The 13203-nt window shown below is 33.5% G+C and overlaps 1 protein-coding gene across 2 annotated transcripts in view; it reads right to left on the reverse strand.

Annotated features, from left to right (window-relative positions):
- Positions 1 to 278: 278 nt before the first annotated feature.
- LMBRD1 (LMBR1 domain containing 1) overlaps positions 279 to 13203 on the reverse strand; it is a 153971-nt gene continuing 141046 nt past the window's right edge. For both annotated transcript variants that reach the window (XM_031012196.3, XM_063707694.1), the window contains 2 exons: positions 923 to 1014; positions 279 to 744 (listed from right to left, as the gene is read on the reverse strand). In XM_031012196.3, coding sequence (XP_030868056.1) covers positions 631 to 744; positions 923 to 1014 — 206 coding nt within the window. In that variant the 3' untranslated portion in view covers positions 279 to 630. The remainder of the gene's footprint in view (positions 745 to 922; positions 1015 to 13203) is intronic.

Below are 13203 nucleotides of genomic sequence, written 5' to 3' on the forward strand. Positions count from 1 at the left end.
AACAATATGTATGCCTTAAATACTGTAGAGGTTGTAAGATATCTAATGGACTGATATTTGAACAATATAACACATCTTGGAACACCATGCTCTTAGAGCACTAACTAGAGTTTGAAATCTTTTCATGAAATCTACTTGAGTGGTGCTAAAGATTTTATGCAGAAAACTGAAAACAAGTTGCATATGGGAGTAACATTCATCAGCTATATTGTAAATATTATTTGGAGGCAATCAGAGAGAGACACTTTAAAATTCCACATCACTCTGGAGAACCTAAGGCACAGATACAAATGATTTATTATGTTTTCAAAAAGTGACAAAAGGGAATATTAATTCTGGAAGATTTTTAATCAATTTAACACTATTATACATTAGAGGAAAAAATTTTGCACAAACATTCCCTCACAAAGCCAGTAGTCTTATATTTACATAGCATTATTATGGTAATTTAAAATGTTAATCTATGATACAATGTTACTTCAGAAAACATATAATAAAATATAGTTGTCTTATAGCCATGCTCCCATTTTTGATGAAAGCTAGTTAGCTCATCCTAATGTTAGTTTAATACTTTAAAAATGCATAACGGATATTCAGTCAGCATTATAAAACCTTTAAGACAGAAGGCTGTCAAGCAGAATAGACAGAGGGCTCATCATCACTTATGTCTGAATCTTCATCTACTCCTTCAATAACCGATTTCTTCCCTTTACAACAGGATACAATTAATCCAATCAAAAATACCTGTAAATTTAAATAAGCCATGTGTTATTTTTCAAATTTAAAATCATCTGGAAAGTAATGCTTTAAAATTCAATGACAGTACTATGATACAAATGGCTTACTAAGATACAAAGAGTTTACACATTTAACTATAATTTATAAAGGAAGGTCAAATCATGCGTGGGATATCTGCACTTACCCCAAGAAAGGCCCAGTTACCAAAATAGTAAGCAGCACTGAAGAACCAGAACTTGTGAAGGAATAGGTATGTCCGGGTAACAGTACACTGATCTGTAAAAGCAAATAAAAGACTATGGTGAGATAGGTTCTTTCATAAAATTGATGATTAATACTTTCTCTAAAAGATTATTAACCAAAGCTAATGACTAAGATCATATGGCTAGTAAGTGTCAGAGATGGTACTGAAACTTAGGTCTCTCTCCAAAGCCCACTCTTTCAATCACCTTAATGTAGTGTTAAAAACTGCCAATTAATATGACATATTTAAAAAAAAATGAATGCCACCAGTGCAATCCAGATCTTAAGTATAAAAAAATCATTTTGACTAGTTTGCTTTATTGGAAATAGAAGAATCATTTTTACTTGGAGTGTCAGACATATCATGAAACAAAAAAAAAGTTTTCCTGATGAACATCAAGAAAAAAGAACAAAGTAATCAGATGTGGTCAGTATTAAGTTGCACTTGTAGGGGCAGAAAGGTCTAATACCTTTCCTCATCCATTGTAAGTTTCACGGTCAACACTCCTATAACAGAAGACAGGTTAACAAGAGAAAAGCATAACAAATTTATTTAATCAGTTTTACATGACACAGGAGGCTTCAGAAATGAAGATTCAAGGGAAAACTGTGTATTTTCAAGCTTCGTCAATGAAAAATGGAGAGCTAAGAGCTAAGAACAGAGAGTAATTGGACAAAAGTGTATAACCAAATGGTAACAGACTGAGGGGGGAAAGCCAGCAAGGTCTGTATGTTCAGATTCTTCCTGGTCTTTCTACATAGCATCCCCTCCTTCAAGGTATAGGGCAGAACTCCTTTTGGAATGAGGGTCTTATGACCTACTATTAGACAAGGTAGGTCACAGAATTTCTTTATGGCCAGCTCCTACATAGAAAGGCAGGGGAAGGTTAGAATAATATTTCTAGGTTTACGGCTGGCTTTGGAAAAGTGGGGTTCTAATTTCTATGACATGGTTGGGGGAAGAGAAGTTCTAGTTTCTATGGTCTGCCTTGGGAGAGAAAGGGGAACAGAAGAAAGAAGGGCAAGGGAAGGTTGAAAGGATACTTTGCTTCTGGGGGTCTTCCAATATCCTTCAGTTCAAAGTACTTAGCATTTTACAGTGTGTGCTATCATTTTCTTATCCCCAACACACTTTTCTAAGAAACCAATTCTCACTGCAGCTCAAGCTTGAGAGGTTTCTTTCAGCTTTTATCTTTTTATGACTGCTATTGAATGGATGACTACTTCTTCTAAAGAAATAAGAAAATCATTATTTACTGATGTGATTCCTGTTTGAACTTTAGACAGCATTATAGCTGCAATTAAAAATAAATCATATATTTTTCTCCTTCAAATAAAATGTAACTCTCAAAGAGAAAGAAGCAGACTGGTTATTTGATATTTGTGTAAACCCCATATTAGTTTTGTACAAATACATTATTTCCATTAGTTACAAAGTCATCTACACATATTCAAGCCATTCAGAGAGGCCTGTGGCAACACAGTACAGTTGACCCTCAAGCAAAACAGGTTAGAGATACCAACCACCACACACAATCAAAAATCCACATATAACTTTTGACTCTTCCAAAACATAACTACTAAATAGCCTGGTGTTTTCTGGAGGCCTTACTGATAACACGAACTATAGATTGACACATATTTTGTATGTTATGTGTATTACATACTATGATCTTACAATAAAGTAAGCTAGAAAGAAGAAAATGTTATTAAGAAAATCATAAAAAGTGAAAATATATTTACTATTAAGTGGAAGTAGATTATCATAAAGGTCTTTATCCTCATTGTCTTTACATTGAATTGGCTGATGGGGAGGAGAAGGATGGGGAAGAGGAGGGGTTGGTCTTGCTGTCTCAGGTGGCAGAGGTGGAAGAGGTGAAGGAAGCGGAATAGGAGGCAGGAGAGGCAACTGAAACTTTTATTGAAAAAAAATCCAGCATAAGTGAACCCATGCAGTACAAACTTGTGTTGTTCAAGGGTCAACTACATTATGTAATTGAGTGTAAAATTATATATGCTGCATCTAATAGAGGATACCAACCTCACGAATTTCAGAAGGCCTACTTCTTTTCAGTCTGTTAATTACAAAATAAATTATAATTTCTACATATTTTTATCCAAAATGGACAATCGCAAAAAGATCCTACATGCAATTAGAAGACCAATCTCATATCCTATTGCTAATCAAGAAAATACATCTTTTATTTCTATTTTTCTGAGCTCTCTTCTCAGCTTCAATAAGTAAGTGTTCTTTTCTCTCAAAACATAAAATTGAGCTGAGGGCTACATAGTCCAGCTTATTACATAAGGGATCTAATAACACTTTTTTTGTTCCTGTCACATGGTTTTCTGAAAATAGCATTAAAGTTATATTTTATCAACATATAAGACTTGTTACATAAAGCTTCAGATATGTGATGTAAAGATTTAGATAATCTAAATTTTATCTACTCTAAACCCTTCCACTGTACTTCAACATTTACTTCTGAATTGCTCAATACCAAACTGAACAAACCTGTCTCTTTCTGGTTAAAACAAAAAAACAAACAAAAACAAACAAACAAAAAAAAATCACAGAGTTTAATAAAGAAGCAACCTCTTCCTTTTAGGAGCAAGGACTACCAATCTAATTCCTATCTATTGAGCCCCCAAAGGCTCCCTTCAGAGTCTTTCTTCTCTTTATCAACAGAAAAGTCTAGAATGAATATTCACAGTTTTCTAAGAAAACCAGAAAGCCTTTAAGCAGCATTAGCTGGACATATTTCTGTCTCCTATAGTTACCATAGATGAGTACAGCTTTACACTAGGTGCTGGGAGTTCAGACTCACAGCAGAGACTCCTGGATAGAAAATTTATTTGTCATTTACTTCGTGCTCCCACCACATTTTATTCTCACTTTTATTACAGAACTTACTTCACAGTGATATAGCTATTCAATTTGTCATTTTTTTTTCCAGTAGATATACTGAGTATCCTAAAATACCATTGGAGTACTCAAATCCATTCATATTCAATGACTGTTGACGTAAAATAAATTTAAAAGGGGATATTTTATTTAAAATTCATATTATTAAATAGCCCATTTTCTAATTTTTAAAAATTGAAATCTGACAAGATTCCAAGGGTATAAAAATGAGAAAATTGAATATATCTTGAAATTAAAGCATAACTAAAATGTCCAGCATGGTGAACGAAGAGCCCAGGCTCCGGACTCTGACAGACTTGCAGGTGAATGGCATTTGGTCACTTTTTTGCCGTGTGTACAGGCATATCTGAACTGTGGAGCCTGTGGACTTATAAAAAGGGGATATCACCATCTTTCCTCACAGAATTGCTATAAAGATCCTATGACATATACATCAAAAGCCCCAGGCAAAGTGGCGCTTAATATTAATTTTCTTCCTTTTTCCTCTGCAAGGTATAGAGAACAACTGTGAAGAGCTACTCAAATGGTTGCAAGTCTTAAGATTTCAGACATTCATGTCCAACAGTAGGAAAATAACTGGTTAGTCATTAATATCATGACTACTCTGTGCATGCCCATTATTTTTCTGTCTCTATAGTTGAAACAGACACAAATGGATTTGGCAAAATTCAAATTTGTATAATCAGTATCAGCATACACTGCTAAATAGTAATATACCTTTAAATAACCAATTTGAATGTTTCAAAAATGAAGAGCAGGATAGGCTTGGACCTACCCAAAAAATGCCTGTTCATAATTATTTTAAAAACAAGAATGGTATCATTCATGGTTTAAGTATTACTTTAGCTTCATTTTACAAGTGTAAGCCGTGAAAAACTCAACTTTCTCAATACTGCTAATGCTGTAAACTTAAAAAATAAAAGTTCTTTCACTCATTTCCATACTTATGATATTTTGGGAGTCAGAACTTGACAAAATTAGAAATTTCAGGGCCAGAACAGGGCTAACAAAACAGAGGCTGAGCTGGCAGAAGCAAGATAAATCAAATCATTCTTCTCCAGACATCTAATAATCCACTTAGTGACATTTTAAATTGGCTTATACTCTCTGACTCTTGCCCACCACCAAAACCATATCTTAAATATTTTTTTGATCACATTATTTTACATGTTTACCTTTTTAAAAGGTTGTGGACTTTGACAGAAGCCTTTTAAAATACCATAAAAATGTACCATCATTCTGTGTTGTTGCTGAAAAATGATAGAAGGCTAAAAATCCACACACACAATAAGTAACAGCTCTTTATATGCATCTTTATACATATATATCATTTTATTTCTATTAACTGGGATATATCCATATAAAAATTTTTGCTAATAAGATGCATGCATATATTTCCTATTCAAGTGACAATTCCACACTGAATAAATGGAGGGGAGTGCCGTTCTTCACCATCTGCCATCTTCCAGCTGCTCACCTGAATCACAGATATCTAGGAGATATATAGATTTCTTCCTACAATTATCCAACTAAGAAAATCACAATAAAGGTTCTGAATTTGGTTTTACCTTCAAAGTAAATTTAAACTGTTGGATATTTCATTTAGGAATTGTGTTCTAAAATCAGAAGTATTCCAGAAACTTCTGACTGTTGTTCCTCAAAAGAACATATAATTGAATTAAAGATTAAACTTCCAATTAAACTAAAGATTAGATGTTAACAATGAACACTAAACATGGGGGAGGGGGGCTCAGATAATTTTTTTTCTGATGAGAAAGTGGCCATACAAAAAAGAATTCAAAGGGCCAAAAAGGGGCATCTGAAGCATATGAATAAAATCAAGACTTTTGAATCCTGCTACTACCACCATTCCTTCATCTCTTCTCACATATCACCAAACAGAGAAATAACAGGAAATGCAAGTATACCATTTTTTTTGTAATTTAACAGCAGTCTTTAAGGATTTATCTGATCAATTTTATATTATATATTTCCTGTTTCCTTTGTTATGTCACTTTTAATGTATCTTGACTGCCACTAAGATAACTTTGGTTAAGTAGAATAAATAATACCTTTTATTTTAAATACATATTTTAAAAACATTTAATGTTTAAGCCACAACTGAGTCATCATGTTAAACCTTCACTTGAAATCAATTTATAATTAATTACTCTATACTTGCATTTTATAAAACAAAGCCTTATTTTACATGTGTATATATATATAGAAGACATTTGAAAACACTCATGTAACATGGAGAATAATTTTAAAACGAGCAATTTATTTGACTAGTGACCAAAAAAACTTAGAAGCCTAGACTATTTAGAAGCCACTTCATAGCTCTTGGCTGCCCATGACTGTGCCAATTGGTTCCTGATTAGGGTCTTGCTACTATTGAATATTTATAATGAACATACATAACTGTATACAGGCTAAGGAGCTTGGATTTTATTGTGATATGATTTGAAATTATTTATAAAATGGTTTTAAGAAAGAATAACAAGAGTGGAGTACAGACTAGAAGAGGAGATTGAAAGTAGAAAGAGGTTTACCAAGTTAGAAGACTATACAACTGGAAAAATGAGCTCAGGGATGGGAAGAAAAAAGTTGGGATCTGAGAGATTTTTAGGATTTAAAATCCTAATGTTTTATCGTCAGATGGAATACATACACGTAAAAAGATTTCGGAAACTAATGAAATATATCCAAATAAATGGGAAGGCAGAAAAAATGAAGATATATAATAAAAACCAAAGTTGTATATTTATATTAAAATTTAACAAGTGGCATACAGTTAAATCAATGTTTTGTTAAATCTCACTGGGAGATTTAGGTAAAGGGGAAGAGAACTGATGAATGTCAAAACTCATAGAAATTTTGAAGGACACAGTTTTCTTATACTTTAAGAATACACAAACTGTATCAGGCTAATAAAGATATTTGCCAGATGTTTTGCACTTAAGAATAAGTTTCAGAGTAACCATTTTTAAGAACAAGTATAATCTGTGTTGAGCTCTGGTTATATTTAAATAAGTTTAAAGCATTTCCAAGGTGCTAAAATATATATTTGCCTTTTAAGAAAGAATGCTACTAATTTCATTTTATTACTAATTGGCCATATAACACTCATTAAAAGGGAGTACAAGGTAAGTATTAGCATATAAAATGTAGAAATGGTATAATCACAATCTGTGTAAGTGAACTCTAAATTACTGAGACTTACTATCTGCTGGTTGTAATTGTCCAAGGATAGTCAGATATAAAGCAATTGTCTTCTATTACTTTAACTTTTGATAAAATAAAAGTAGTTTAAATGGATATACTAGAAAATATTAAAGACAGAAAACTGAGATTTAGTTGAGTCTGACACTAATTTACTATGAGACCCTTGAGGTAATTCATTTAGCTTCTAAATATCAGTTTCTTTGTAAGTGACATACAGGTATGTGTGGTATATGGTGCTAGATCAAATTTCTGGGAATTTAGAGAGAAATTTGCATTTGAAAGAAAAGAAAAGATTGATGTTTTCAGAGTTAGCCACCTTAAGCAATAATCTGTGAGTAGCTGAGAAGTTTCACAAAATTATTTAGGTTGGCTTTGGTGTAGATACTGGAGAACTTAGAAAGCATACAGCTAATCAACTTTACTATACTATTTTAGTTAAACTTCTATCAACACAACTGCAATGTCACCTAGAAAAAGAACCTCAACATCAGGAGACTTTCTAGATCCCCAGCAACATCCAAGAAAAATGATGCTCTGATCAATACTCAATTTTCCAGTCTGCATCGCAATCTTGCTTGACAACAGACATAATACATCAGGCTATCTCAGCTAGATACCAGCCAATAAGATCACTGAGGCCCTCTTTCTAACTTCATGTTTACCTAGACATTGTATGACTATAAATTTGATTTTCCATGCAAATTCTTTCTCTCTGGTGATAATTCACTAACCTTGATCATCTAGTTTATTTAATAGTTAAACTTTCTAGGGTAAATTAATTAGCTGCCATTTGGATGACATTAGATTCTTGGGCTGTTCTCTGTTCAGTCATATGAAGCTAAATATAGATGCTGGAGACCAAAGTATGGCACTTCTTAGAAAATAGTTCGATCTCATCACCTACTATTGTGCTACACATCTTATGGGTTTACTATAATCAAATCAAATGAGGTTATCAACACAAACTTCTTATTTGTCAAATAAAAGATTAGAAATGTATAGTATTTAACCACAAAAAAAATTTTAACCTGTTGAAAACATAGCTTACTGGTTCAAGATAACAGACTTAGCACAGTCATTTGTTTCTTATCCTTCTCAGGACCTCATTACCGTTCTAGTATAGGAATAAAGCCAGGAGCAATCCTTTATCAGCAAAGAGAATGGAAGTAGAACCATCAGCTGATGAGAGGTTCCAACAATAATCCGCAAGATGGAAGGCCACATTTAAAAGGTCTCCAGTAAAACAGATGGTTTTCCTCCCATTTATTTTAAAATATAATATGAGGATCAAGAAGTCCCAGATGCATGCACAGAGTTACCAGCAATGACACTTCCCAGTTCCTGATATTTAAATACAAATTGGCATAAATGTGAATGGATCATCAAATATATGTAGAGAACAATCAACATGAGGGAAAAAGAAAATAAGATAAACAACTGTACTAGGATAACCAAAATTATAATTTTACTTAAAGGAAACCATTAAGAAAAATATTTACTATCTTCAGGTATTAAAGATATTACATCCATAAAATAAGGATGCTTGAAAAGAACAATCAGAACAACAAAATACTCAGGGAAAATAACAATTTATTATATGAAATTAAAATTCATAATATGGTTGACAAAGCTGAATACATACCAAAGAACATAGAGCAAATGGTAGGCAGAAAATATGAAAATGAGATAATACAAACGATCAATTGAAGATATTCAATAAATAATAAAAAAGAATTCCCCAAAGAGAAAATAGAAAATAGAAAGAAACCATGAAGTAGCTTCAGAAGAAAAAATAAACTGGCATTAGATTTCTTACCAGTTAAAATGAAAGGAGGTGATAATAAATATAATGCCTTTAAAGTTGTAAGAGGAAATGACTTCTCATGTAGAATTCTAAGCACAGCCAAACTATCCATTAATTGTGAGGACAGAATACTTTTCAGATATATAAGCACTTTTCAGATATGTATTTCATATAAACAATTTTATTTTTTACCCTAGTAAAACTAAGGGCTTGGGAGAATTCACCAAGAAAGAAGATATGATTTACAATTCATCGGAAGTCTAATGGACAGAAATTGTAGCATTATAATATATAATTGTGATTTGTAAAGCTGAGCAGCAGAATCAGAAAAGAATTAATCCAAATAAAAACAGGAAATCAGTAGGTTCCCAGAAGGAAGTCTTCAGGTCAATACAATGGGTTTCATCCAACAGATAAAGTGACCAAGAAGCTAGAAAATATTAGGCATACTAACATCTTACGTTACTTTAATAATACTATTTAAAAAGAGAAAAGACAAAGGAACAAATTTTAAAATGTGGTTCAGTTCTACAAATGTTTAAGGGAGACAAAGATATATTTTCTTATCCTCAAGGAATTTACATTTCTATAAAGAGTAGAATAGAGATAAGATATATAAAGACTATACATTGAGAGAGAATAAGGTAACGTTATAAAAAGTATAAATGCTATGGGAATTCAAAGGAAAAAAGAGAGCACACACATGTTTGGACATTGAAAAAAGAACGCTGAGTTAGAAATTAACCTTGTAAGATCAGGATTCTGACTGATGAAAATGGGAGGGGTAGGGCGAAGACTTTTTGTGATATTTCAAAAACAAATCATTGAAAAGCAAAGGTAGATAAGAATCTGTCCATGTCCGAACATGTATGAAAAAAAGCTAGAGACTTGTAAGGGTTAAATAGTAGTAGTCCTTAAATCCTAGACTGAATTTATCAGATGACGTGAGGGGAGCCCTTACAGTTTTTACTAGATAAATGGCATTATCAGAGTGCTTTGGAAGAGTGGTTTCCACAGTGTGGTTCCCAGACCAGAAAATTCTAGGGTCCCACCTCAGATCTGCTAAATCAAAAACTTTGGGTCAGGCGTGGTGGCTCACGCCTGTAACCCCAGCACTTTGGGAGGCTGAGGCGGGCAGATCACCTGAGGTCAGGAGTTCAGGACCAGCCTGGGCAAAATGGTGAAACCCCGTCTCCACTAAAAATACAAAAATTAGTTGGGCATGGTGGCACGTGCCTGTAATCCCAGCTACTCAGGAGGCTGAGGCAGGAGAATTGTTGGAACCCAGGAGGCAGATGCTGCAGTGAGCCGAGATCACATCACTGCACTCCAGCCTGGGTGACAAGCGAGGCTCCGTCTCAAAAACAAACAAACAAAAACACACACACAACTTTGCAATCTCGGTTTCACAAATCTTCCAAGTGATTCTGATGCATGCGAAAGTTTGATAACCTTTCTTTTACTCTAAGTTAAGGTAAAATCACTAAAAGGTACAGTAATTTAAGGGAGACATGATGGAAAGGGGATGTAAGGGTCATTATGGCAAACAAAACAAAATAAAGACAAAACAAAACAAAAAAACTCTGCAGCTCTTAGTAACTGATTAGGTGTGGAGAAGAAGCGAAAAACTACTTTGAAGAATGTGGTAGTATAAGAAATACTTAAGTCAGTATAGTCCAAAGTCTTTATCTAATAGTTTATACTATCTTCCCCAAGAACTATTCATTATAAACATTCTTATAAATACATTACCAAAATAAGGCAAAGTTCTTTATATTAGTTTTACATGATTAATAATTCTCATTTAGAGTTTCCCATACATAGCTAACAGGTTAGCATCTTTATTTTTTCTTCCTTGACCTTGAGGTAACACCCTAACCTACATACCACATCACAGCTACACACATGCTTTCATCCATATGTTCAATAACCAGCTGCGGCACTCAGAACCTAATAGGTTACACTATTAGTTCTCTATGAAGGAATATCCAGAACAAAACGAAGTCAAGCAGGCCCATAGGAAAAAAGAAATGTATAACCTTAATAGGTACATATAATTTTTAAAGATAATTATTATAGATATTATCAAAATTAGAATGTGAAATATTAAACAAATACTTTCTAATTAAAACTCTTAAAAAATGGGCATCACCCCTGACTCCCTTCTCTCTCTGTCTCTCTCAAAGTCTCTATCAAGCAAATACTATTGGCTCTACCTTCAAAATATATCCAGATCCGGACCACTTTTTGCCACTGCCACTACCACCATAAGCTCTCCCTTGGATTACTGCAAAACCCTCCTGTCAACCTGCTTTTACCCTTGGCTCATTATGGTCTGTATCACAGGTAGGCAAACTATGGCACACAGGGCAAATCAAGCCTATCATTTGTAAGTTTTATTGAAACATAGCTACAGCCATCCCTTAAGTAATGTCTATGGCAGTTTTCATGCTGCAATGGAAGAGCTGAGTGGTTATCATAGACTACTGCATGACCCACAAAGCCTGAAATATTTACTATCTGGCTATTTACAGAAAAAAGTTTCCAAGCCTTGGTCTATATACAACACAGTAGTCAGAGTGATCCTGTAAGAACATAAGTCACATCATGCCATTCCTCTGTTCACAATCTTCCAGATACTTTTCATTTGAAAGTAAAAGCTGACGTCCTTAAAATTATCTGCTTGCTATTCCTCTGCCTCCTCAAGCATACTCCTGCTGTGTACTTGCTGTTAACACTATCTACAATACTCCTCTCCAGATACTGTGTTTGCTCCTCACTTCTTTAAAGTCATGTCACCTTCCCAGTAAGAATTCCCTTTCTCCTGTACCTAAAATTTCAAACCATTCCTCCTTCTGAACACCAGTTAATCTCCTTTGGCACTTTATTTTTCTCTATAACACTTGTCACCTGACATATTTATTTGTCTGTCCCCTTATATTAAGTAAGCTCCATGGGGACAGGGATACTAGAGTGTTTTGTTCACTGCTGTATCCCTAGCACCTAGAATAGTACCTAGCACAGAGCAGACATCAACAAATATTTGTTAAATGAAAAAGCACAAGAATAATAGATAAGTAAAATTAAATGACCTATGTAATACTGGATATTAAGACATTTATACATTTATCTTAGAATTTCATGACTAACAGGATTGTGGTTCTCAGTATTACTAAAGAAGATATGTCAATATATTCGAAAAGTGACTGAAATGCAACACAGTCATTACTTAATATTGTATTCCACAAATAAAGAGGGTAACTTTCTAAATAAAGCTATCAAAGTTATCAAAATTCTAGTAGAGTTAATGACTTATATTAATCTTATAAGCTAAATTTAACTATCCTTAACTTTCTCATCCTCACTACCAAATTTTCAGACCATAAAACAAAAGGACCACGTAGTTTTTTTTAAAGGTCTCTGCCCCATGTTCTTCCGTCTAAAGAACCAGATGACCTACATTCTCCTGAAGAGGGTTATGTTCTTAGTTATATACTTTCAGAAAGCTAAAGCTTAATATGGGGTAGGAAGTGTGAAGTAGATAGTCCATATTCAAACCTGCTTTTTAAATTAAGACAGGAGCAATCTAGCACCATTTCATTTTGCATTATATTTAGGGACTACCATTAGGCTCACAGCACCACAGAAGGTATTAACGAAGATATTAGGAGACTGTCATCACAAAGCATCAATGTCACTTTTTATTTCACCCTTTAAGACTTAGTTTCTAGTGAAATTGCTTGACCAGCTTCATTTTAGTCTGTTAAAATCAACTAGTGTAGTAATTCTTTTAATAACATCAGTTTTAAACAAAAGTAAGCCTCTCTGGCAAAACACATTCTTTATGTATTTGTATTTATTTATTTAGCTCACAGGCCAAAGTTTGAAGGGCAGAGATTTTTTTTTTTTTTCACTTAAATCCATTGTTAGTGACAATGTAAGTGTTTAAACAGTATTGCTTTAGGAATCGCAGAAGTTCAAGTAGAAAGACATATTCCATATTCTGGCAAAAGACGGTACAAAGACTTTAAGAATTTAATTTTTTAAAAGTTTCAGTAACTACCTTCAGTTACCTTCAGTAACTACCTACCTACTCATACTTTTCAACAAACTGGGAAAAAAGTCTTCTCTAAAATCAGCATCTACTTGGCAGATGTATGTCATCATGTCTCTCATTGTTTCATCCTTAAAAATGTGTAATACTTTTAATTGCAGAGGTAATAAAAGATATTTATTTTTTTTAAAGTGATTAGCTACTTCTTTCCTG

This window comes from Gorilla gorilla, chromosome 5, assembly GCF_029281585.2.
Source record: "Gorilla gorilla gorilla isolate KB3781 chromosome 5, NHGRI_mGorGor1-v2.1_pri, whole genome shotgun sequence".
NCBI classification, from domain to species: Eukaryota; Metazoa; Chordata; class Mammalia; order Primates; family Hominidae; genus Gorilla; species Gorilla gorilla.